We start from the raw sequence: 23,173 nt of genomic DNA, 5'->3' as shown, positions 1-23,173 counted from the left end.
ACACCGACAATGCCAAACTTCTTAGCCAGCTTGGTAGCGCCGAGCAGGAGAGGGATACGGCGCATGCCAAGCTGGAGAAGCTAAGGAAAGAGAAGGCTAAAGCCGAGAATGAAGCTGAAGACAAGGGCTTCAAAGAGGCCAAGGAGAACAACACCAAGAAGGTCAAGGCCACCTAAGACATCTTCTTTAAGTCTGGCTAGAAGGCAACATGTGAGAAGCTCTGTCATGGGCCTTTGACTGAGGTGTTCACTACTCCTCCCCCTCACTTCCTGTCGGACTACATGATCCCTTATGCTGAAAATGTTTTCAATTCATTGCAAGAGGAGAAGACCAAGGAAGTGCATGAAGTCGTACAAGCGGAGTTCGACAAAGACGAAGAGGCTGCTACTAGACAAGAGAAGGTTGCGCTGGAGACGATTTTGCTAATGATCTATCTCTATTAGTTTGACTTTTCAATTTGATTTCTTTTTTTTTCTTTTTTTCTTTTTCTCTTTTTTTGAACCGTGTAACCAAGTAGTTTGCCCCTACTCATGTATTTGAATCATCCAATCAATGAAAATTTTGCACTTTTGCCATCTATGATTTCAAATTGATGCATGCTTTTAATTTGAGCCGAGAAGAGACACCTTAGTAGGGAACTTTGAACATTTTCAATTTTTGCCGAGCAAAATCAGCTCGGCAAAGGGTTTTGCGGAATAAAACTCCAACTCAACTTGTTCAGCAAAAATAGTTCGGCAAAAGCTTGGAGTTAAACGAAATGTCAACTCAACTTGTTGAGCAAAATCAGCTCAGCAAGAATTTTGGAGTTGAACAAAACATCACCTCAACCTGAAGAGAAAAATCAGCTCGGCAAAAGCTTGGAGTTGAACAGAATATTAACTTAACTTGCCGAGCAAAATTAGTTCGGCAAAAGTTTGGAGTTGAACAAAATATCAACTCAACTTGCCGAGTAAAATCAGTTTGGCAAAAAGTTTGGAGTTGAACTAAACCTCAACTCAACTTGCCAAGCAAAATCAGCTCGGCAAAAACTTAGAGTTGAACAAACATCAACTTAACTTGCCAATCAAAATCAGCTCGGCAAGAAGTTTGGAGTTGAACAAAACATTAACTTAACTTACCAAGCAAAATCAACTCTGTAAAAGCTTGGAGTTGAACAAAACATCAATTCAACTTGTAGAGCAAAATCAGCTCACCAAAAAGTTTGAAATTAAACAAAACATCAACTCAACTTGCCAAGAAAAATCAGCTCGACAAGAAGCTTGGAGTTAAGCAAAGCATCAACTCAACTTGCCAAGCAACATTAACTCAGCAAGAAACTTGGAGTTAAACAAAACATCAACTCAACTTGCCGAGCAATATCAACTCGGCAAGAAGCTTGGAGTTAAACAACTCATCAACTCAACCTGCTAAGTAAAATAAGCTTGGCAAGAAGTTTGTAGTCAAGCAAAATCAACTCGGCAGGTGGATGCCCCTTATCTACGACAATACAACATAAAATAAAATAAAAATACAACAATTTTTTGAGTGAGATGAGCCATTTTTTCCATTGCATTAAAGATTTTCAACAAAGGTTGGTAAAATTACATCATGAAATGGGGGGATTACATTGCAAGTAGAACTAGAAGTAAAATAACTTCAGAGCCTGGATATGGTTTGGCCATCCAGATCTTCCAGGTAGTATGCCCATTTGCCTGCCAGACCGATTATCTTGTAAGGTCCTTTCCAATCTGCTCTCAATTTTCCTTCTCCCAGTACTGAGGTGTTGCCCATTACTTTGCGCAAAACCCAATCCCCAATTTTGAACTATTTAGGATGGACCTTCTGGTTGTACTTCTTGGATACCACTTGTTGATATGCCGCAACGTAGATTAATGTCTTTTCTTTCCGTTCTTCCATCAGGTCGAACTCTAAGACAATGGCTTCTGTATTTAAGTCCAGCTCAAAGTTCTCACTCTAGATGGTAGGCATGTCGATCTCCAGTGGGATGACTACCTCCATATCATATGCCAAGGTAAAAGACATCTCCCTTAGTGAACGTCTCGGCATTGTTCGATAAGCTCAAAGGATATTAGGAAGTTCCTCGGTTCACTTTTCCTTTGTTTTTTCCAATTTTTTCTTTCATCCATTCAGAATGGTCTTGTTTGACGCTTCAGCTTGACCATTCGATTGAGGATACGTCAATGTTGAATTGTAGAATTTTATCTTTAACTCCTCACAGAATCCTCTAAACAACTTTCCATTAAATTGGGTGCCGTTATCGGAGATCAAGGCCTTGGAGATTCTGAACTGCATTATCACGTTTTACCAAACAAATTTCTTCACATCCTTCTCTTTAATGGTTGCCAGAGGTTCAGTTTCCACCCATTTGGTGAAGTAATTTGTTGCTATGATGAAGAACTTGCGGTTGCCTGGCATAGTTGGGAATGGTCCTACTATGTCTAACCCCCACATTGCAAATAACCAAGGACTTGTAAGAGAAATGAGTTCTCTGGCCGATTGATGAATTTGGTGTGTAAACTTCTGGCATTTTTCATATTTTCTCATGTATTTCTACACGTCGGCCTGCATACACGACCACCAATTTCTTGTGAAATAGCGTAGTAAGCTAGAGATCTTCCACCGATGTAGCTTCCACACATGCTTTCATGGATTTCAAAAAGAAAGGCTTCGATTTTGTTTGGATGGACGCATTTCAAGTATGGTCCTGTGAAGGACTTCTTGTATAAGGCGTCAAATGGGAATAGCCAAAACCGCTTTGACTTTGCCCGGATTTTGTTTTTTCTTTCTAGTAAAGATTATGATGGGGTCTATCCAAGAGGGCCCTAGCTTAGCACAAAGGACTTCTGTTAGTTCTAGCTCTTCAATACTAGGCCTTGGAAGGAATCCAAGCAATAGAGGGCCAGGTGTTGATTTGTCTTCCATGGAAGCTAAACCGGATAACTCATCTACCCTGTAGTTCTCTTTACGACCAATTTGTTCAACCCTAATCGCTTGAAACTTCTTGAGCTCTTCCTTTACTAGGGTTTGGTATTTGGCCATTCTTCCGTTCTTGGCCTCGTATTCTCTAGATACTTGGTTGACAACGAGTTAGAAGTCACTGTAAACCATTAGCTCGGATGCTTTTAGTCAGAGTACACTTTTTAGCTTGGCTAGCAACACCTCGTACTCAGCTTCATTATTTGATGCTGGGAACCCAAATGTGATTGAACGTTCTATGGTCAAACCATTTGGCGAGATCAAAACTATGCCCAGTCCGGCACCATGCTTGTTTGAAGCGTCATTAATGAAAAGTTTCCACATTTCTCTAACGAACAGCTTCCAACACTCTAAAGGATCATGAGATTTTTAAAAGATCGAGCATTTTCTTTTTTTACTCGGCTTAACTATCTGTGGGCCATATCTTTACTCGACAACTCAGTTATTTTCTCTTTAAGCGTGCCATCGTTGACTGCAACTTGCATGACCTTTTCTCCCTTAACGATGCGTTGCTAGGTTCAACAGGTTGTCCTATTATTTTCAAACTCAACAGCGCATTGCTAGGTCCTAGTTACTTTTTAGTTAGTAAGTTAATGGTCTAGTACGTAACTCCCGCAACGTCTTCCCTGCTGTGTTCAGTTGGTAGGTTGGGATTAGTTAGAGAGGGCGTATGCTATGCAATTTTCGCGGTGCCCACTACTCTTGGTCCGATTGCATCGGTAAGACCCACCGAGTAAACCGGGTGAGTCCCTGGCAAGAACTCTGCAACGAAGTTGGCCAACGTTTAGGCTTTGATGGCGATTTTAGACTAGAACTTGATGTCGAACTGTCCCAATTCGACTGCCCATTTCAGGGTATGACTGGAGAAGTCTACCCTTTCAAACAAGGCTTTCAATGGAAATTTCGTTAGTACAATGATTGTATAGGCATGGAAATAATATGCCAACTCCCTCGAGGCCATCAATAGTGCTAGGCTAGCTTTTCCAATGGTAGGTATCTTGACTCCACCGAAAGTAATGTTTTGCTCACATAGAAGATTGGGAGGTGTTGTATGTCTTCTGCCCTAACGAGCACCACGCTAATGGCGTGCTGAGAGATGGCTAGATAGAGGAAAATTTCTTCACTCGACATTAGCGTTATGAAAAGTAAAACGGATGAAAAGTATGTCTTCAGGTCTGTCAACGCTCGGTTGCATTCCTCATCCCATGAGAACTTCAACTTTAGAGCTTGAAAGAAAGGGCAACAACAATCTTATGACCGGCTTATGAATCTATTAAGCGCGACTGCCATTCCAGTAAGATGTTGCATGTCATTCACTGAGTTTGGTCGCTTTAACTCATATATGGCTTGATTTTTAGGGATCCACCTCAATTCCTCGGTTGGTCACCAAGAAGCCTAAACTTTCTTGATCCCACACCAAAGACGCATTTAGACGCATTAAGGCGCAACTTGTGCCGTTTAAGGATCACGAACATCTCAGCTAGATCGTTCAGGTGATTAGCCTCATGTTTGCTCTTAACCATCATGTCATCAATGTATGCTTCCATAGTCCAGCCAAGTGGAGGGGCGAACATCTTAGTAATCATTCTCTAGAAGGTGGCTCCAGCGTTTTTCAGCCTAAAGGGCATGACTTTGTAACATAGCAACCCCTTTAGGGCCGTGAAAGAAGTGATTTTCGAGTCCGACTCATACATGGTGATTTGGTGGTAGCAGCAATAGGCATCTAGGAAACGGAGCCTATTGGTCCCAATTATAAGGTCCACCAATTGATCGATTTGGGGCAATGAGAAGTTATCTTTGGGGCAAGATCTGCTAATAGTATTGTAGTCGACGCAGACTCACAATTTGCCATTATTCTTGGGCACAACTATCGTGCTAGAAATCTACCAAAGGTAGTTCACCTCTTGGATTGCCCTTGTTCCAACAAGTTTTTAACTTCTTCTGCCACCACCTCGGCCTGATAAAGTGCTGATTGTATGACTGATCAAGCGTCTGAGAAAACATGTAGCTTATAGAAAATAAAGTTTGGATCAACGCCAAGCATGTCGTAAGGCATCTATGTGAATACTTCAATGTTAGCTCCGGGAAGTTTACAATCTCTAGCTGATCTTGAGAAAATTACGATGAGCCGAGCAACAAGAATTTACTTGGGTTGTTCTCATCAATCCGCACTTCCACCAAATCTTCAATGGCATTGCCTTCGGCTTTTTTGCTGACATCGTTTAGGACCATCTGATCTTTCGATCATTTGATCATTTGCATGAAGCCCTTGGCTGCTCGACTTCCATTTACGGCCACAAAATATTGTTTGGCTATAACGGGATCACCCCATCACTACAACAAAACTGAGTTTTTACAGCTTCATATCAACGACATACAATAAATGCAAGCCGTGGTTTCTTATTTTTACAACTTGCTTTTTTTGCATGTTATAAATAATTTTCCAACCACGACGTGTCTATTGCGTAGGTCGTGAATGCTAATAACAATGATTTTTTTACGGCTTACAACATTAGCTGTAAATAATAAAACTTTCTATGACGTGCATATGGCATGCCGTTAATACATTAATTATATACGACACGCGTACACCAGCTATTAAAAATATTAAGCATTTCATGGTGCACAAAAAGATAGCGATTAAAAATTACACTTTTCACGTCGCACAAAAAGCCAGCCATGTAAAATATTACACTTTTCACGACACACAATTGCTGTCGTGAAAGGTCATATCAAAAAAAAAAAAAATAGTGTCAAAATAAAAATTTCAAGCGCGCCATACACCAAAAATTTAAAAAAACAAAAAAGAAATGATCAAAACTCTAACTCCCCCAACATCAATTTTACGCTTACGTACACACTATCTCTTTAGTTCTCAAGAAGAAGAAATGTAATGGGTTAGAGAGAGAAGCTCTGACATCTCTATAGAAAACTTGTTGTTTTCTAGGGTTTAATATCTCATTGATTTCCTAATGTCTGTAGCTATTTTTACCATTTATGATGAAAATTTGGGAGTTTTTACTCAGAATTGATTGGGTAATCTAGGGCTTGAGAACTGTACTCGTGAAGCACTATGTGCGCCTGCGATTAAGATGGTGGAACATTCTGGTTCCCCTTCTAAATCGATGGAAGAAATCAGAGAGAGATTGAATGTGATGGAAGCTAATATTGTTGGGGTAAATCGGGATGATCTAATCCCTCAAGTGTTTCTTCAAGATGAGTTATCAACGCCGGCTAAGAAGGCGTTCAGTCTTCTCCAACCTCAGTGGTCAGACATTGTTGAACATGAAGGTAATGAAGAGGCTATGTTGAATCGTTTCAGAGACATTTCGGATAACCACGTCATTGCTCAGGCTAGAAATCTGGTTTCGGCGCTGAATCCGGTGAAGAATGCGTCAGAAGGTGTAGATTGGCTGAATATACCTTCGTCTGTGCTGAGTTGTATCCATCTGATGTGAATATGTCCATTCCTGAGGGAGAAGTTTCCTATAAGGGGGTCGAGGTGGTTCCCATATGGGAGGAAAGTCTGGCCAACAAGGGTCTCGGGGAGGTAGGGGAGGCCGTGGTATCTCACATAGCTTTGGTTCATCAATGGGTGTTCACGGGGTTTCCTCCGCAGATTTGGGCTCGAGTTCAGATGGTGGAGGCCAAGTTATCCCTGAGCCTGTTCAGAAGAAGACCTGGGCTTCTGTGGTTACCTCTAACCAAAAGGCTTCTGTGAAACTGAGGTATTTTCCACCCCCTGATTTATCTGATCCTATTGTTGTGATGCCACCTAGTTAGAATTCTGCTAAATGGGATACCTGTCTGGTTGGGCATTTTCTTGAAAGGAAGTTGAATTTCAATTATGTTAAGACCTATGCATTTAATTTTTGGAGGGATAAGGGTTTGAGAGAGGTCATCTCTACAAATAATGGTTTTATGTTCTTCCTCTTTGATTCGGTTGAGAATAGTGCCAGTGTTTTGGAGGGTGATCCTTGGTTCTTTGTGAGCTGTTTTTTGAATTTTTTTTGATTGGTTGATTGAGCTGTATTATTTTCCATTTGTTGAAATCTAATAGTATTACAAGCTGGGAAAGGAGTTACAGAATAGAGCATACACATTTGAGAACTAAATTGTGTTGCCTTCACATGTGAAATCCTTTACTGAGTTGTCAATTTCTTTAATTGACAGCTCCAACCATGTAGAAAATAAAATCAGTTTCTTTTTTTTTTTTTTTAATGGATTAGTATTCTCTTGGTATACATCAAAGAGTCAAAGGCCTCATTAAATTGTATTTGATAATTTGATTAATGAAATTGATGTTGGTGCAACCAAAACACAGTGGATTCATAGGAATCGTGGCGTGTGCATTCATTTACGAGCCATTGACAGACAATGAATTTGATAAAGAAGCTGCAAGTAGGGCATGGCTTTCGATTTGGCCTGGTAAGATTTGGCTAAGATATTAAAAATTAAGATGAGCAGTAGATATTGAAAGTACTAGTCACCCAAATATGCCAATTCAAGTAACTCCTTAGAAACTTAAATAAAAATTCATTTTATGCATTAATAATAAAACTATACAAGTATTTGGGGGATAGTTTATTCATACTCACTTTTGTGTCATAACACTCTTCCTTGTGTACTTGTGTTCTCTTCTTACCTTTATCCTTTTGGGACATGTGTCATGCTGGGTTCAAAAATTACATAAAATTATCTAACTAAATGTTTTGTATAAAAACATATTTGAATGCTTTGTGGGATGGGAATAATAGATATTATATGAGACTTATGCTAGTTTGGTATCTAAATAGTTCTAATATGTCTCTTAAATGTAGTCATTTTTGTTTTTCTTCTTCTTCCTCTTCTTCTCCAAATTATTATTTTTTTGCTTAATCATTCCTGGAATTTATTCTGTTTTACTGTCTTGTTGCCCATCAATTGAGATGTTCCTTCAATTTGTTGAGGTTGACTTTTGGTTATAGTTTCCCTTTTCTTTTGTTACTTTCAAAAACTAAGTCACAATCATAATGTGGAAAAAAGTGTTGTTTTCCTAGTAGTATATAGTTCTTAGTTGTAGAAACCTCCTACTATGAGTGACAAATCTTCCCTAGAATTGTGTTTCAAAGTAAGAATCAAGTTAGAATCTCATTCCCATCAAGAAAGAACCACGTTCTCAACTGAGATGAAACTTTACGAACATATGAATCCCAAAGAAACAAAAAGAACATTTATCAAGCAAGAGAAAATGTATTGCAACCATTAGAAGGAAAAAATTAACTTAAATTTATACTACTACTCTGTATTTACAATTTATTTTTTATATTTACAATAATAGCAATTTTCAGTTGAAAACTTGATACGATTCTCCAATATTTATTCATAATTTAACATATTTAGTACAACTAAGCAAAAGTTTTTTCTTACAATATACTAATATATGTAGGCATTCGCAACCTTAGACACCTTTATGAGCCCTCGCTCCCCCATCTTCGCTCCCACCTCGTCCCTGCTTCTGTTTCGTGCAATTGAGATATATCTTTAATATTAAGTATTATTGGGTATTGATTCGCACTTTGTATTTATTGTTGCAGTTTCATGCAACTTGATCTGGGCCAGCTGCAAGTGAGAAATGAATTTAGTTGGCATGGATGCCCAGAGAAAGATCCTTCAGCCGTCCATCTTGATGTTCTTGATGCAGAGGTATTTCTTTCTGTTTGAAGTCTTAGTTTAGACATTAAACTTGAAGTAGTGAAGTAATGTTAACTTTAGTTGTAATATTATAGATTTTGGGAATCAACATGGCTGTAGGAATCAATGGTTGTATTGGTAAGCCAATGATACGGGACGGACAAGGAATTAATGTATATGTACGACGTAGTTTAAGGGATGTCTTTTGAAAAGTTCCAACATTTTCATTAGGAGTGAAGGTATTTTCTGTGACTGGAGATCTACTTTTGATTTTGCCATTCTTTCTTCTTCCATCGTTTGGATTTAGCAATCTTTATGATTTGGGGTATTTGCATGGATACATGGGTTTCTATTTTGTTCCTTGGCATGGACTCTTATCATTGACTTCTCATGTGCATATATTAGCAAGAAATGCAAGAACATCAATTTAAACTACCTGACCCCTACATTTATCCTCACGTTCACATGCATCCTTAGGTTAGATGTATAATAAGTGGATACAAGATTTAACTTTGTTAGACAAGGCCTACCCCGGAATTGATATGGACACACCTGTTTAGTTTACTATCTCAACATATTCTTGGAATGTATGGCATCTATACAGATGGCTGTAAGTGATGTAGTTACAATTAGTGTGGTTGTTATGTCTTAGTATCATAAGAGTTAGAGTTAGTTGGGTCTTTTATCCTATAAATAGGTGGTTAAGCTCCTTTAGTATTTAGTTAATGATATTTTGATATTGAATATTTCAAAGCTTGAGAGCTTTTGTACCCATTTCGGGATTCTCTCTCTCTAAAGAAGTTTCTTTCTTGATTTGGTTCCATTAGTAAGTGAAGATAGAAATAGAAATAGAGACAAAAGTGAGGTCTGTCAATTTGAAGTGGTAGAGAAAGAAGGAGAGGAGTGTTCTTTTATTTGATGAGGATTCAATATAAGAAAGAAATGCAGTAGAGAAAGAAGAAAATGACATTCACGAATGTATTCTTCCATGAAAATGACATTCAAGAATGTGTTCTTTTATTCTTCAATGGAACATCTGCTCCAAACCCATTTTCTTCTTCTTTTCAATTTGAAGTGGTAGCAATCTTATATATATATATATATATATATATAATTTTTATTTTTAAAGAAGAACATTTTTAGCCAATTAAACCTTGTGCCTAGGAGGAACGTGCAATGTCAGAATTCATGCCCCTTGATGACATTGTCCATGGAGCTCCTTTCAGGTTACCCACATTGCCATCGTTTGAACCGAAAACCTTATGCCAAACATTTAGCCAAATTGCCATGTTATCTGACATTTTGAGTTGGACTCTTTATTTTGGAACTTACAATGGTAATGGATAAAACCTATACAAACCTATACCTCATATATAGAGATTTTTTAACATAATTATGCAAGTTCCGAGTAGGTGCTGCATTGAAGTAGATTAATTCCACCTCCGCCTCTTTTTAAATTTAATTTTTCTCTTGAGCTTCTTATGGCCTGGATTTAGTGGCGAACTATATTTCCTATACCAACTTAATGGTTTGTTTGAAGATTCCCACTCATTTCCCTATAGAAACATTGTAACAAAAGAGGTAACTTCATTAGAGATAACTTCATTTGAGGTATGAAAAAAAAAGTTTTGCTTTATGTAGATTTTATTTGCATATGCGTCGAGACTATTGAGATCTTGAATTTTTGCTAATTTTTCATTATGACATTGCTTTTATGGGGACATTGAATTATCTTATTAATTTAGGAAATGTTTTGTTGATATTTTAAAATTTCTTGATCATTTCTTAATGCCTCAAGAAATATTTTTGTCCCTAAGGAGTTGATTTTTGTACTTATGTGAAGTTTCCTTTGTCATGCAGACAAGAAATGCAATAGGGTTAGTTGCTCCAGTTATTGCCGCGGGTTTAGGTGCCTTAACATATACATTGGACACCCTCGTCCTTGTGATAGAAGCAAGTGGATTTGCTACAGCTGCAGCTACAACTACTATAAGAACTGTTGTCGGTAGTTTTAGATAATCTCTTAATAGTTGTCGATATGTTTAGAAAGTTAGATATACATAATTTTGGATGGTTTAAACTTTTTGTACAGTTTAGAACTTAAGGATATAGTTTTTGAATGTTTGGAATGTATAAATAATTGTTGAATATTTATAATTTATGGATATAGCTTCTTTTTAATGTTTCAAACAATATTTTGGTGGTTGATTGATATTTTGTGATGCTTGTTTGTAATATTTGTTAGATTATACAAAATTGGTCAAATAAAATTTGTTGAATTTAAAAATAAAATATAAAAAAAAAACTGCATATTTTACGGTAAGCATAATAAGTCATTGTATTACATATTTTACGGCACGCAATCAGCGTCATTATTTGTCTCACCAATTAATGGCGTGTAAAAGTAGTCGTAGAAAAAGTAACAACGACGCATAAAATCTACTATTAAATAGTTTTTAACGGTGACTATAGGATGTCGTAAAAAAAGTAACAACGACGCACAAAATTTGCCATTAAATAGTTTTTAACGGTGTACAAAGCATGTTGTTGAAAGTGAATGACTTTCCATAACTGGTCATAATATGACGTACGTTGCACGTCATAGAAGGGTTTTTACAACGTGCATAGCGCACCATAAAAACCCTTTTTTGTTGTAGTGCATACTTCCTCTATTATCCCTGTGGAAAAGGGGAACCTCATTACTTGGTGGTAAGTTGACGCCACTGCTTGCATGGCATGAAGCCATCATCTGCTTAGGATCTGGTTGTAGGTCTAGGCTTTAATACCCAAAACTCCACCTGCTTGACAACAGACCCCGCTTTGACTAGTAAGATAATTTTCCTAACCGGCCATTCTAGTTGTGAGTTGAAGCCAACCAATGGCGAGGTTGCTAGGGCTAAGTCTTTGTCTTCTAGCTAGTTGCTTAAAAACATCATAATATATTATTTCGATGGAGCTTCCTTGGTCAATCAAATGCGTTTGATGTCAAAGTCTTTGTTATGCAGCGTAACGACCAGCACGTCGTTGTATAGAATTTAGATTCACTCCAGATTTCTACTAGAGAAAGTGAGGACATCTTTCACTTCAGTCTTGCCTTTCTTCACGGCGAGCTGGACAGATAAAACTTCCCTCATATGTTCAGCTTTCTTGATTATCCCTTTGAGCTCGCATACCCGCGTTGGCTCGATGATCCCATTGATTACGTTGATCACACCTTGCGGAGGGGCGTCTAAGGCTGCTAAGCCGTTAGGTTCTGCTTGGCCCTAAGGCGCGGCCTTGACGCCTTCGTCAATGGTAGGTGCAGTGGTACCTCAAATTAAAGCCTCTTTAGGCATCTCTCAACTTAGCCGGCCACCAAATGTATTCCTCATCACGGATCTAGCTAAGAATGCGGTAGATTGGAATTTTGAAGACCGTGGTAATGCTTGTTCGGGCATTTAGCTTTCTCTTAGCATCGTCTGCGGCATTATGGGGATAGTTTGCCCAGTCAGAGTTACGATTCTTACTATTGCAATTATTTTTGTGGTTGTTCGAACGGTTTTCCTCCTGTCCAACTGCATGAACTTTCTCCGCAACTCTCTTGTTTGCCACTATTGAATTTGCCTTCACGGCAGTTGTCGCCGCATCGTTTTCAGCTCGGATGTATTCGTTGATGCATTGCATGAATAACTCCATGGTTAATGGTTGGTTCATGGCAAACAAGTCCCTAAATCTATGTCTGACGGGAAAACTGTGCTTATATTGAGTGATTATTAGGTTTGTCGGGCAATCAAGGATCTCGTTGAATGTTTTCCAATACTTGGCAATGTACGACTTCAACGAGTCACTCGGTTCCATCTTGATTTCCAAAAGATGGTCAACTTCTTTGGGCATTCTAGTGTTTGTCTTAAATCTGGTGACAACCGCCTTCGCCAACTGCTGCCACCTCTTAATACTCTCCTCTGGCAGCCTCTTAAACCATTTTAGGCCGAATTCGCCTAAACTCGATGGGAAAATAAGGCACATCAGTGCATCGTTTCACCTGTGTCCAGCCATAACTTGCCGGTAGCGGCTGACATGTATATACAGATCAATTTTTTCCTCATAGAGCATGAATTTTGACTGGTGGAAACCAGCGAGGAGCGACGTTTTCTCTATCTCAAGGGAAAAAAGAATGACGCGCAGCCGCGCCAAATCCCTATCTAGTGGTAGGTGCGCTACTAGGCGAGGCGGTATCATTATGACCTCCTCACTGGCATGACCTCCGGGGGCCAACCGTTGCAGTGCCGGTACCCTCTGAACCTACTGCCAACACGCTCGCTCTTCCAATACATCCTTCAGATCTCTTGATCGATCGGAATACGAGTATCTCAACGTCGTCAATAGTTGTGAAGGACGGTAGGTGCTTTCTCAAGTGCAAGACACCTCCGCCAGCACGACGGAGTCGTCAACTCTAAAACTCCTTATAATGGAAAGTAAAGGAGTTGGCCGCGTACTCCGACAACCAGAATGGTGGGATTGGGGGCACTCACTATGGTTTCCTACTCCAGCAACATCCTTTCTCTTTAGTTGGTGCTTCATAGCTTCCATCTCCGCTTCCATCTTTATGATGATGGCTTCTTAGTCCCTCAGCTTGCTCTCAAAGTGTTGAATGTGCGACTCTCGCCGTCGGTGGCGCCCTTCTGGGCTCAGTGAGCGCCCAGAACTCCTTGCACGTATGTCTCGCGCGTCTCTGGGGGGCCCTCGCGTGGAGGTCTCCAAACTAGCCATCGTCGGGACGACAAGCAAGTCATCATGCCACCAGACTGACTCTGGTGTAATGTCATCGATGATAGATTCCGGAACGTCATCGTTGGTCGCCATGAAAAGTGGACAAAAAAGCTTGGAGACCAAGGCTTTGTTTGTCGGATTCCCGCAAATAGCGCTAATTGTACGAGAAGCAAATATTCTTCGCTTCCGTACTCCTTTTGTCCAAGCCTTGCATTACTCTGAACGGTGTTATAAAACCTAAAAGCACAGCGACGGTGAGCTACCCGGCGGGTGTGTTGCCGAAAAACTCCTCTGATTGCCAAGTTAGCACCTTTAAAGAGAGAAAGAAGACAAAAAACAGGATATGTAAGAAAAGATCACAAACCTGTTGCATGGAGACACCATAGGGTTTATATAGTTTGTGCGCACACTACATTGCTTGTCTTTTCCTGGATGAGTGGATGTACTATCCTTTTTCCGCCTTATACGTGTGTGCATCAATACTGCCAAACAATATTGACAAAATAGCCAAATGGTATTGACGCGTACGGATGACAGGTTCCCTCCTTCGCACCTCAATTAGGCCACGTGTCAACTCTTGCCGAGCTATCCATAACCTGATGCAATGATGTCCACCCTTCAAGACCAACTACTTGCAACTGGTCTAAATTCGAGGTGCTCGACTAGTCACCTTCAGCTCAATCAAGTTAGATGAACTCATCTAAGAACTCATCCAAACCAACCTTGCCCGGCCTCGAGTCATGGCTTACATGGTTAGCCCACTCGTAGCGGAGTTACCAACCTTAACCGTTTCCTCGCTCGATCGTATTCTGTTCATCCAGGAAAATTCCGCCTAGCCCCACAGCTTGGCCAAAATCATTGGCCTTCCCTTAGCTCGGTTGAAAGCAAGGCTACCGTTTGATTGAACTCCACCCTTGGTCCGAGCCGATTAGACATCTCAGCCCAACACCTGGGTGTCTTTCCAACCTGGTTGTTAGAACGGGACCCAAATTGAATTTTGCTCAGCCCCTTTGTTCGACACAAATTCCCCTCTCAATCACTAACATTGCATATAGTAGTCTCAATCCTTCATTATCATTTCACATCTCTCATCAAGTTTAATCTTTCAGTATGAAAAGGGGTTTTAATAGTGAGAATCAACTATAAAACATAAATAAAGTTCAAATAAATCCATTGCAGAGATAGCAATTCAGTACATGCATGCTTTTTTTTACTTGTTATGCACCTTGGTTGATCTGATTTGCTTCAAGGAGTTTTCTAGTTGGTGCTCAAGATGCTCAAGCTCCTTTGTGGTTAATGGACCCAAATCTTCACCAAGCAGGTTTCTGCAGCAATCAGAATTGAATATTCAGATTTCAAGTTTGGATTGTGTTTTCATTATTTGTTTCTTTCCTTTTTGAGAGACAAAAACAATAAATAAAATAAAATAAAATAAAATAAAATTCCAAAACACTCATAACTTTCATTTTAGAGACATGACTGTTTACAAAAATTCAAAAAAAAAAACTCAAAACAACTCATTTTGAATAGGTAATGGGATATGGATACGAGGCACCAGTAACTTTCTAGTAAGTTAGTTGGCATAGGCATTTTATTAATGACCTGAAGAAAGTTGATCTAAATTCTTAAGCCAAGTTTGTGCATTAATATATTCGTTTTTATTTCACTGATTAAAAAAAAAAAAAAACAAAAAAAAAAACTTAAGCCAAGTTATTTAATAGCAAGCTACTGTTGTCTTATTTCCAAGAACACTCATGCAACTTTTTGATGTGGTACGGAATTATTACAAACTTTCCCTTTATATCCTCACATTCTCTCGAGAGATCTCCATTCAAGTCGTTGGACCAGTAGGCTACTTGGGGCATCACAACACACAACTAAAAAAAGCTACATTTTTTTTTTTTTAATTAGCAAAAAAAAAGAAATTTTACGGATGAATCAGAGGACTATTATATCAATAAAGCAAAAAAAGTGAGTTGAGTGCAAAAAGCATCATAGCGAATCAAGTTAATCCCAACTAAGTTGGCACCGATAAGACCGCCCAATCATATGCTAACACACCATCAAGAGTTGGTGAGTAACCAACCACAAACACCAAAACCAACCTCGCCCAAGTGGAAGCTAACCAAACCTATTACATGGATTTTTGACTAGATATAGAGAAGAAATAGTATAACGAAATTGTGTAACATTCATGAATTTATAAAAATCAAAATTTATAGAAAAGGGAGACTTGGCAAAGGGTGTTGATTACCTCTGAGATTGTTGTAGGATCTCAACCCTAGTCTTGAGCCTCAGATATTCATGATAGCCATTCTGCTTTAGGACATGGTTAGTCATTTAGTGTTGTCATAATCAGTTGCATAACAAAATCCTTAATAAAAAAGAGGTGCAAGAGAACAATTTCGGCGACCTGGTTTGCAATGGCAGGTTGGTTAGCTTCCAGTGAACCATAGCTGCACTTATGGTACCTTTCAAGCGTCTTCATCATGCTAATTAAATTTGAAACAAGAAAAAAAATAAATCAGAACTTTATTTCTTTCGGGATCTAAAAAAAAAGGGAATGCTAGTAATGTATGCTACAATTAAGCTAAAACCGTTACCTAAAAAAATATATACAAATAAATAAAATAATAAAGCTAATGAACAGCTCAAATCTATATATATATATTTATATTAAAAAATAATAAAAAGAGCTAATGAACAGCTTAGCAATTAATGATAAAATACACATATGCTGCTTCATTCCACTTTAGATTCTCTATCTATAATTTTATCCCAATTTCAGACGGCATTTAAATCATTAATGATGATTTTTTTCAATGGAAAACTTTAGTAATGAAAAAACAATGAACATTAAACATTAATAAGATACATCAATAAAGGTAAGTGCTCCAAGCATTATAGCAAAACTCTCATCCCAACTAAAATGGCATCGAAAAGAAAGTCAAATCATCGGAGAGCACAAAACTCTCCATTAACAAGGATATATGTACATATAACCCAAGCCCACAGACCACTAAAGTGGACCAGTAGGGCCCAAGCCCATGACACAAGCACCCCAATGGGTGACAAATAAAGGTCAAGCCCAATGGTATAGGTCGGATTCAGTATCTTGGTAGATTGACCTCACTGAGCTAGATGGGAGAGTACCAAATTGGCTGGGAATACCCATTTCCGAATTGACCCAATCATCATGGTCAACTGGTCGGGGGTACTCTTTAAGGGTTTGTTTGTAGGCTCTTACTAACAACAAAGACCAATCCATCGTCAGCAAAGTCCATCTCAATTGGACCATGGACCATTTCTTTAATTTTGTCAATTTAATCTCTATTTATTTTTGTTCTCTATATTACAGTAGTTAACGAAGACACTAACAAAATGGAGAATTTGCATATCAAGGTAACACATAATGCATATTTTAATGATCTCATAGAGTGTATTTTATTAATTGTGTTAATAATTTAGAGTGAGTGATGTTTTGATGCTTATAGTGTGTCTCGTCGTTTCTCGTTATTGATGTATAATGTAAGGTTGCATCTTGATTTCTTATTAATAAAGTCTTTTTCATTTTCTGATAACAAAAAAAAAAATTATAATTGCAAAGATAACGAGAACTTTTCAATCCACTTTCAAAAAGAAAAAAATGAAGCTAGCATTCTTTGTTGTGGTCAATGAGTGCATAGTCATGTATATGTTTTCACTGCTTTTTATTTTATTTTCAAATATCATGCCTTACTTATCTTTTGCAAAGTTTGTCCAAATGTATTACTTTGAAAAAAACAAAAAAAAAAATTTTATTTTGATGAGAAGACTATAAACTTTTAGACATTTTTTAAGGTATTTGATCATCAATTTTTTGGGGGTGTAAAATCACATGACTAAAAGTGCTAAATAATATTGATTTTTTTTATATAAGATCTTTACATCGAGTCTCGTCAAACGGTAATTTGATAAAAAGGACTGATATTTATCACAAAATCAACTATAATTATCAAACTTTAGGGAAAATATCAAGCAATCGCAACAAACTTAATTTTAATAACTTTTTCTTCATGTCTACGTGCAATTACTCTCTTGAATGGATTAGCATCTCACACATAGTACAAATGAAGATGACAACCGATAACTAAAAATGCAATCTATTGTTTAATTTCCTTTTTATATTCTTTTTTTGTAGTCTAAATACATAAAAATAAATAATTATTAAAGAAAAATTGTAAATTTCTTATAACTTTTAATAAAGGGTAAGGAAGATAAATAAAGCAGCCATTAATAGAAGAAAGATTATTAAATTTAAACTGATGAAATCTCAATTAAATTTTTAGACAAGAAAAAAATATGTAAATTTTTTTTAAAAGTACGCCCAATTTAGTAAAACATAAGTACTAATTAAAAGAAAAAAAAAAATGTGTATGTACTAATTGGTAAGATCTGTGGAGTTGTTTGATCACTCATCTTTCATAGCTGTAATTTTCAGATTATAAAAAATAATGATAATAAAAGAAGAAGTGAATAGGACTGAGGAGGACTGTAGGCAAACAGTTCAAACTAGGCCTTTAGGGTTTGTACAGATTTGCAGCTTTAGAACTAAACAGGTATAGCCCTTTTCTCTTTCTCTTTCTCAAAACCATTTATTAATTCACTTATCTGCAAATCAAATCTTAACATAATGTTTTTTCTTTTTTTCTATTTTTTGAGTAAAATTAAAATGGAAATTAGGAATATGTTGCACCAATTTGCATCATAATTAACTAACAAAGGCCTTGGTAGCTTAATCTAAACCATTAATATTTGAAAATTTTAGATTTTACACCAAGAAAATAATAGCCATAATCACACAATTAAAACCCAATAAACCTTATTTAAAATTTTTAATATTATTATACAAAGAAATAGGTTTTCTTCTTCAATAATAATAACAAAAAGCTTCATTTTTTATTGAAAATGAAAATATTAAAATTGCATCTATAGAAAATAGATCTTAGCTCGAAGAATAAGAACCAAGAAAATTCAAGAAAAGATTTGAAGAAACAAATAACTCTTGTGAAATGATGAAAGAAAATTCAAGAAAATCTTAAAATCTTCATATCAAGTGATGAAGTCTTGCTTCCGTAATCCTTATTTTCTCGATGTATTCTTTATTTCTTTATTTCGAGTAATAAAATCTCTTTTGCCGATCAAAAAATAATATGAACCAAGAAAATTCAAGAAAATATTTGAAGAAACAAACAAATGTTGTGAAATGATGAAACATGAAATAGATCGAAACATAAAGAACCAAGAACCAAGAAAATCGAAGAAATTTTTTGAAGAAACAAAGAAATATTGTGAAATGATCAAACATGTACAGATCTTGGTGGAAAACAAGACTATAAGACTTTACACATGACAAGAAAACCTAATCTGATGAACCCAATTAGGACAAAAGGATACCCACATATATGCACACACCAAACATGCATATATAATATATATATATATATATATTGAGAGAGAGAGAGAGAGAGGATACCTAGAGCTGCTACAGAACTCATAGAGCTTGCCACGGTTAGAAAAGATGATGAGAGCAACCTCAGCATCACAGAGAACGGAGAGCTCATAAGCTTTCTTGAGAATTCCATTCCTTCTCTTTGCAAATGTCACTTGCCTGTTTATTTTGTTCTCTATCCTCTTCAGCTCTACTCTTCCTCTCCCCATCTCTCTCTCTAAAAGTACACCTCTTTCCTATCTTTCTCTCTCTAAATTGTATTCTTGGTTAAGAGGGGTGAACCCACTTCTAGAAGTCCCTAGCATGTGAAGGACACCAAAAGAGAGATAAGGAAATAGTGGAAATAAAAGAAATAAAAGAAGAGAAAAGAGAGATAGAGAGAAATGGAAACCCTGAGCCTTGAGGGTAAGCTATCTTTGGTTACGTATTATACATGGTTTTTTGCTCACTTCAATCTATAACCTGAAAATTGCTATTTTTCTATAATTTACACAGAATCTTTCTAAATTTGTGTCAGTAAGATTTTTTTTTTATTTTTTTAATTAAAATTTGTTATTTAGTTTAAATTGATAGTTCACTCCTAATAAAAATTTAGGATAAAATAAAATACATTCCCTAAAATTTTACTTAAAATACAGATTGGCTCATGTGATTTTGAAAATTATATGATGTCCCTTCAAATTTCTAATTGCATAACAAATAATCTCTTTTATTAATAAATTATCGAGTCATTTAACAAATTTTAATGTTATCATAAAAATATTTCAATTAACAATTCAGGTTATTTTATTGTTGTATAAAAGAATAATTAGGATTTTTATTTTTTCTACTAAATTTTTTTTTCACAATGGAGTATTTGTAATTTCTAGAACTATAAGAGACAATTTATATTTTAAGTAAATTTCAATATATGTATTTATAATTTATCTATAAATTTAAAGTATTACCCAAGTTTCTCAATTTGACCTTCGTTTGACATAAGATAAAATGGGATTTTTTGGCTAAAATAGTCACAAAAAGACAAAATAATTTTTTAGCTCAATAAAATAAAATGTCACATCCAAACTATAATCATTTTATTTTTTCTCTCACAAAAGTCAAAAAAATCAAAAAACCTATCCCAAACGAAGTTTTTTAGCCCAGGCTAAAACAATCAAAAATTCAAAAAACTAATCCACATCTCAAATGAATCCTTAAATTACTTTATTTACAATAAATAATATTTTAAAATTTCAAGTAATACGTTTGAATTGAAATTTTTTTCTCTCTTCTATTCTTGAAATTACAATTTGGCGGTTTTATATAATTTACACATTGAATCTCTCAAAATATATGGCAATTAAATTTTTTTTTAATTAAAAGGTGCTATTTGTTTTAAATTGATAAACTCATAACGCATTCCTGATTTTACTTGTTTGTATAGTGTTACCCATTTTTTCTCAATTTTAATTGCTTTCTTTTTATATAAAATAATATTTATAAATTTTATTTTTTTTCTGTTATTCTTGAAGTTAAAATTTGGGGGTTATTTACACCATTACTATTAGAAATTTCTCGATAAGATTTTTTTCTAATTTTTTTATTGTTTACTATTGGGGGTGGTCACAATAGAAATTTTATTCTTGACCTTGGACTAGGAGAGTTTATTTTTGTAATGATTTTGAGAAAATAGTTTTTTTTTTTTAATTTATTCTGTGCATTGGACTAGTCGTGTTTTTGAATAGAGTAATGCTACGCTCATACATAATAATGTGAATGAAATAACACCATTCACATTAAAATAGAACACTCATTAAAAAAATCTTAAATTTGTAAAATAAAATAATTATATATAAAAACCTTTTAATAAATCCTTTTGATATCTCGTTTCTCATTTTAAAATTAGATTTGTATTATGAGATTAAAATAAAACGCTATGTTTGTTAAAATTTATTTAGAACATGAAAAAATTAACTTAAATTCCCTGGATTATTTTTTGAGCTAAAGAAGGAATAAGGAGAAAATCTTTGAAATAATAATAATAATAAAGCATTACCGAATAACTTAATTTTTCAAAGTACAATTGTGTTAAGCATAAAATTTCAAATTTCTAAGTTGAATAAGCTCTAAATATTTTTTGTCAAATGAAAATATGTTTTTAAAATTAAAAATCATTATAAAAAAAAAAAAAAGGTCTAACCACATAAACGTAACCGCTGGAGTTAGACCTTATAAGAAGTTGAGACTCCAGAGGTCACCCTTTGATGGTTGTTACATAGCAGGATTATTCAATCATTGAGCGATAATTCACAGACTGACACACAGGCGGCGATTTGAATTCACACTACTGACATTAGGTACTGTTTGCTCAGGCCTGATAGGTTGTCAACCATATGTGTTGTCAACCATATGTGTTGTCGTCCGATGGCAAACTCTGGAGTGAGTGGAATCTAAGACCTTAAGACTTATACCTCAAAATCTTACCAAAAGTCACACCCCTTATATTAAAAAAAAAAAATTATTATATATTGAGTAATACTTGAAATCCTAAATATTTTATTAACATTTTTATCAAATATTTTATATGAATGTAAAATTTACATAAAATTCACATAATATAAATTCTAAATTCATATAAAATATTTACTTATTTCGTTCTAAAATATTAGTCACTTATTTTATTTTTTATTTTCTTAAAATATTAGTCCCTTTTTAAAAAATCAAAAATTAAAAAAATATGAATTTTCTATTTTGCCCTTCTTTTAAATTCATTAACAACACAAAAAGTACAATTATGACAATTGATATTTTCAAAAAAAATTGTACTATCAAAAATAATTTTGAAAAATTAATATTTTTAAAGTGTAATAATTATATTATTAAAAAAAATTAAATTCCTCCAAAAAAAATCATCATATTAAGATGAAATGAGCTATAAAAATGAAAAATGCTTGGTAGCTCAAATTTGCGTGATTCGAATGACTCAAATATATTAAAATGATATTATTTTATTATCAAAATAATATCATTTTGAGACATTTGAATCATTCCAATCATAAAAATTCAAATTAGTAAACATTATTATTGTATAAAAGTATTGATAACACATTTGCTTAAAAGCAGTGGCTACTTCATGTTTGTGTCAAAAAAGAAAACAACAAAATCTACTGAGAATGTCAGCATCAACCTTTTGTTTTAATCAAAGCAAGTCAGTGTCAACGTTACAAGTGGGGTATTCCAGACTTGTGGGTGGACACGTGTCGAGTTCACAGCAATGCATATATATTCTTTGGGTCCTCACTATTTTCGTTAATTACAAAGGATGAAGGCTTGTTCGCAGTCTGGTTTTAGAAATGAAGGTTGCGTTTGGTAGAGTTTTTTAAATTTGATTTGATAATAGAGTTATATTTTGAATTTGTAAGTTTTGAAATTATGATTTAAGTATAAAAAAATTTTTTGGTAAAAGAGTTTTGAAGTGAGTAAGAAATTTTTGAAGTGACATATGATATTTAATATAAAAACTTATAACTCATAACTAAATACACAATTCAAAATTCTATTAAAATTCATAAAAAAAATTAAAAATTCAGAAAATATTTTTTATTGAATATATAAAAATTAACACGTGTCAATTAAAAAATATATATATATTGCACTATTTAGGTCAACCGGCCGAACGACCGGTGAGACATCCAGTGGGACGTCCGGTGCGACGATTGGTAGCCCAAATTTTTCCCGCCTCCGATTGCGTTTTTCAAAAGTGAATGTAAAATTAATTTTTAAAAATCCTAAACAAACGTTATGTTCAAATGAAGCTCTGGAACTAACTTTCCAGAGCTTCACCAAACAGAGCCGAAGTTGTGTCTCCGGTTTTAGAAATGAATGTACTGTTGTGAAGGGATTTGCAATTCGGTTGCGATCGAAAAAAAATTAATTCGTTATTTGTTTATTAGATTAGTGAATTGAAAAAAATCAATTTGTATTTATCTATTGAATTAACGGATGTGAATTGAGTAGATTGACAGATGGAAACGAATCCATTTAGCAGTTTAAATTTTTAAAAATTTTGAACATAATACAATAACTTGTCAATATTTTTTTTTTATAACAATCCAACTCAATATAACTAAAAAATTATCAAGTAAATTGTTAAATACCAATAATAAATACCTATAAAAAATCATGAATTATCAAAACTATTTCATTATTTTTTTATTTAAAAACTATTTAATTTGATTTTTTTTAAATGACAAAATTAAGCCTCATATTTTTTACACAAAATTACCAAATATCAACACTTGCTAT

The 23,173-nt window shown here is 35.2% G+C and overlaps 2 protein-coding genes across 5 annotated transcripts in view; one reads left to right on the top strand and one right to left on the bottom strand.

Annotated features, from left to right (window-relative positions):
• LOC114262951 (agamous-like MADS-box protein MADS2) overlaps positions 1-19,349 on the bottom strand; it is a 46,211-nt gene extending 26,862 nt beyond the window's left edge. The window contains exons 1-4 of the mRNA XM_082866694.1: positions 18,914-19,349; positions 15,812-15,890; positions 15,653-15,714; positions 14,624-14,723 (exon numbers count right to left, since the gene is read on the bottom strand). Coding sequence (XP_082722820.1) covers positions 14,624-14,723; positions 15,653-15,714; positions 15,812-15,890; positions 18,914-19,098 — 426 coding nt within the window. The 5' untranslated portion in view covers positions 19,099-19,349. The remainder of the gene's footprint in view (positions 1-14,623; positions 14,724-15,652; positions 15,715-15,811; positions 15,891-18,913) is intronic.
• Positions 6,330-10,856, top strand: LOC114262930 (uncharacterized). 4 transcript variants are annotated; one of them, XM_082866687.1, is made up of 4 exons: positions 6,330-6,704; positions 8,553-8,661; positions 8,745-8,888; positions 10,510-10,856. In XM_082866687.1, the coding sequence occupies exons 1-3, from the start codon at positions 6,490-6,492 to the stop codon at positions 8,856-8,858; spliced, it is 438 nt and encodes a 145-aa protein (XP_082722813.1). In that variant the 5' UTR covers positions 6,330-6,489; the 3' UTR covers positions 8,859-8,888; positions 10,510-10,856. The 4 variants fall into 4 exon arrangements, with proteins under 4 accessions (XP_082722813.1, XP_028059197.2, XP_028059195.2 ...); XM_028203395.2 differs by lacking the exon at positions 8,745-8,888 and adding an exon at positions 7,301-7,404 and having other exon boundaries at positions 6,335-6,704; XM_028203396.2 differs by lacking the exon at positions 8,745-8,888.
• Positions 19,350-23,173: the final 3,824 nt, after the last annotated feature.

The sequence above is a fragment of the Camellia sinensis genome, chromosome 4 (assembly GCF_055761805.1).
Source record: "Camellia sinensis isolate YWXY chromosome 4, ASM5576180v1, whole genome shotgun sequence".
Lineage (NCBI taxonomy): Eukaryota > Viridiplantae > Streptophyta > Magnoliopsida > Ericales > Theaceae > Camellia > Camellia sinensis.
The sequence above is the reverse complement of the archived record's forward strand: the minus strand, read 5'-3'. Positions and strand labels throughout refer to the sequence as shown.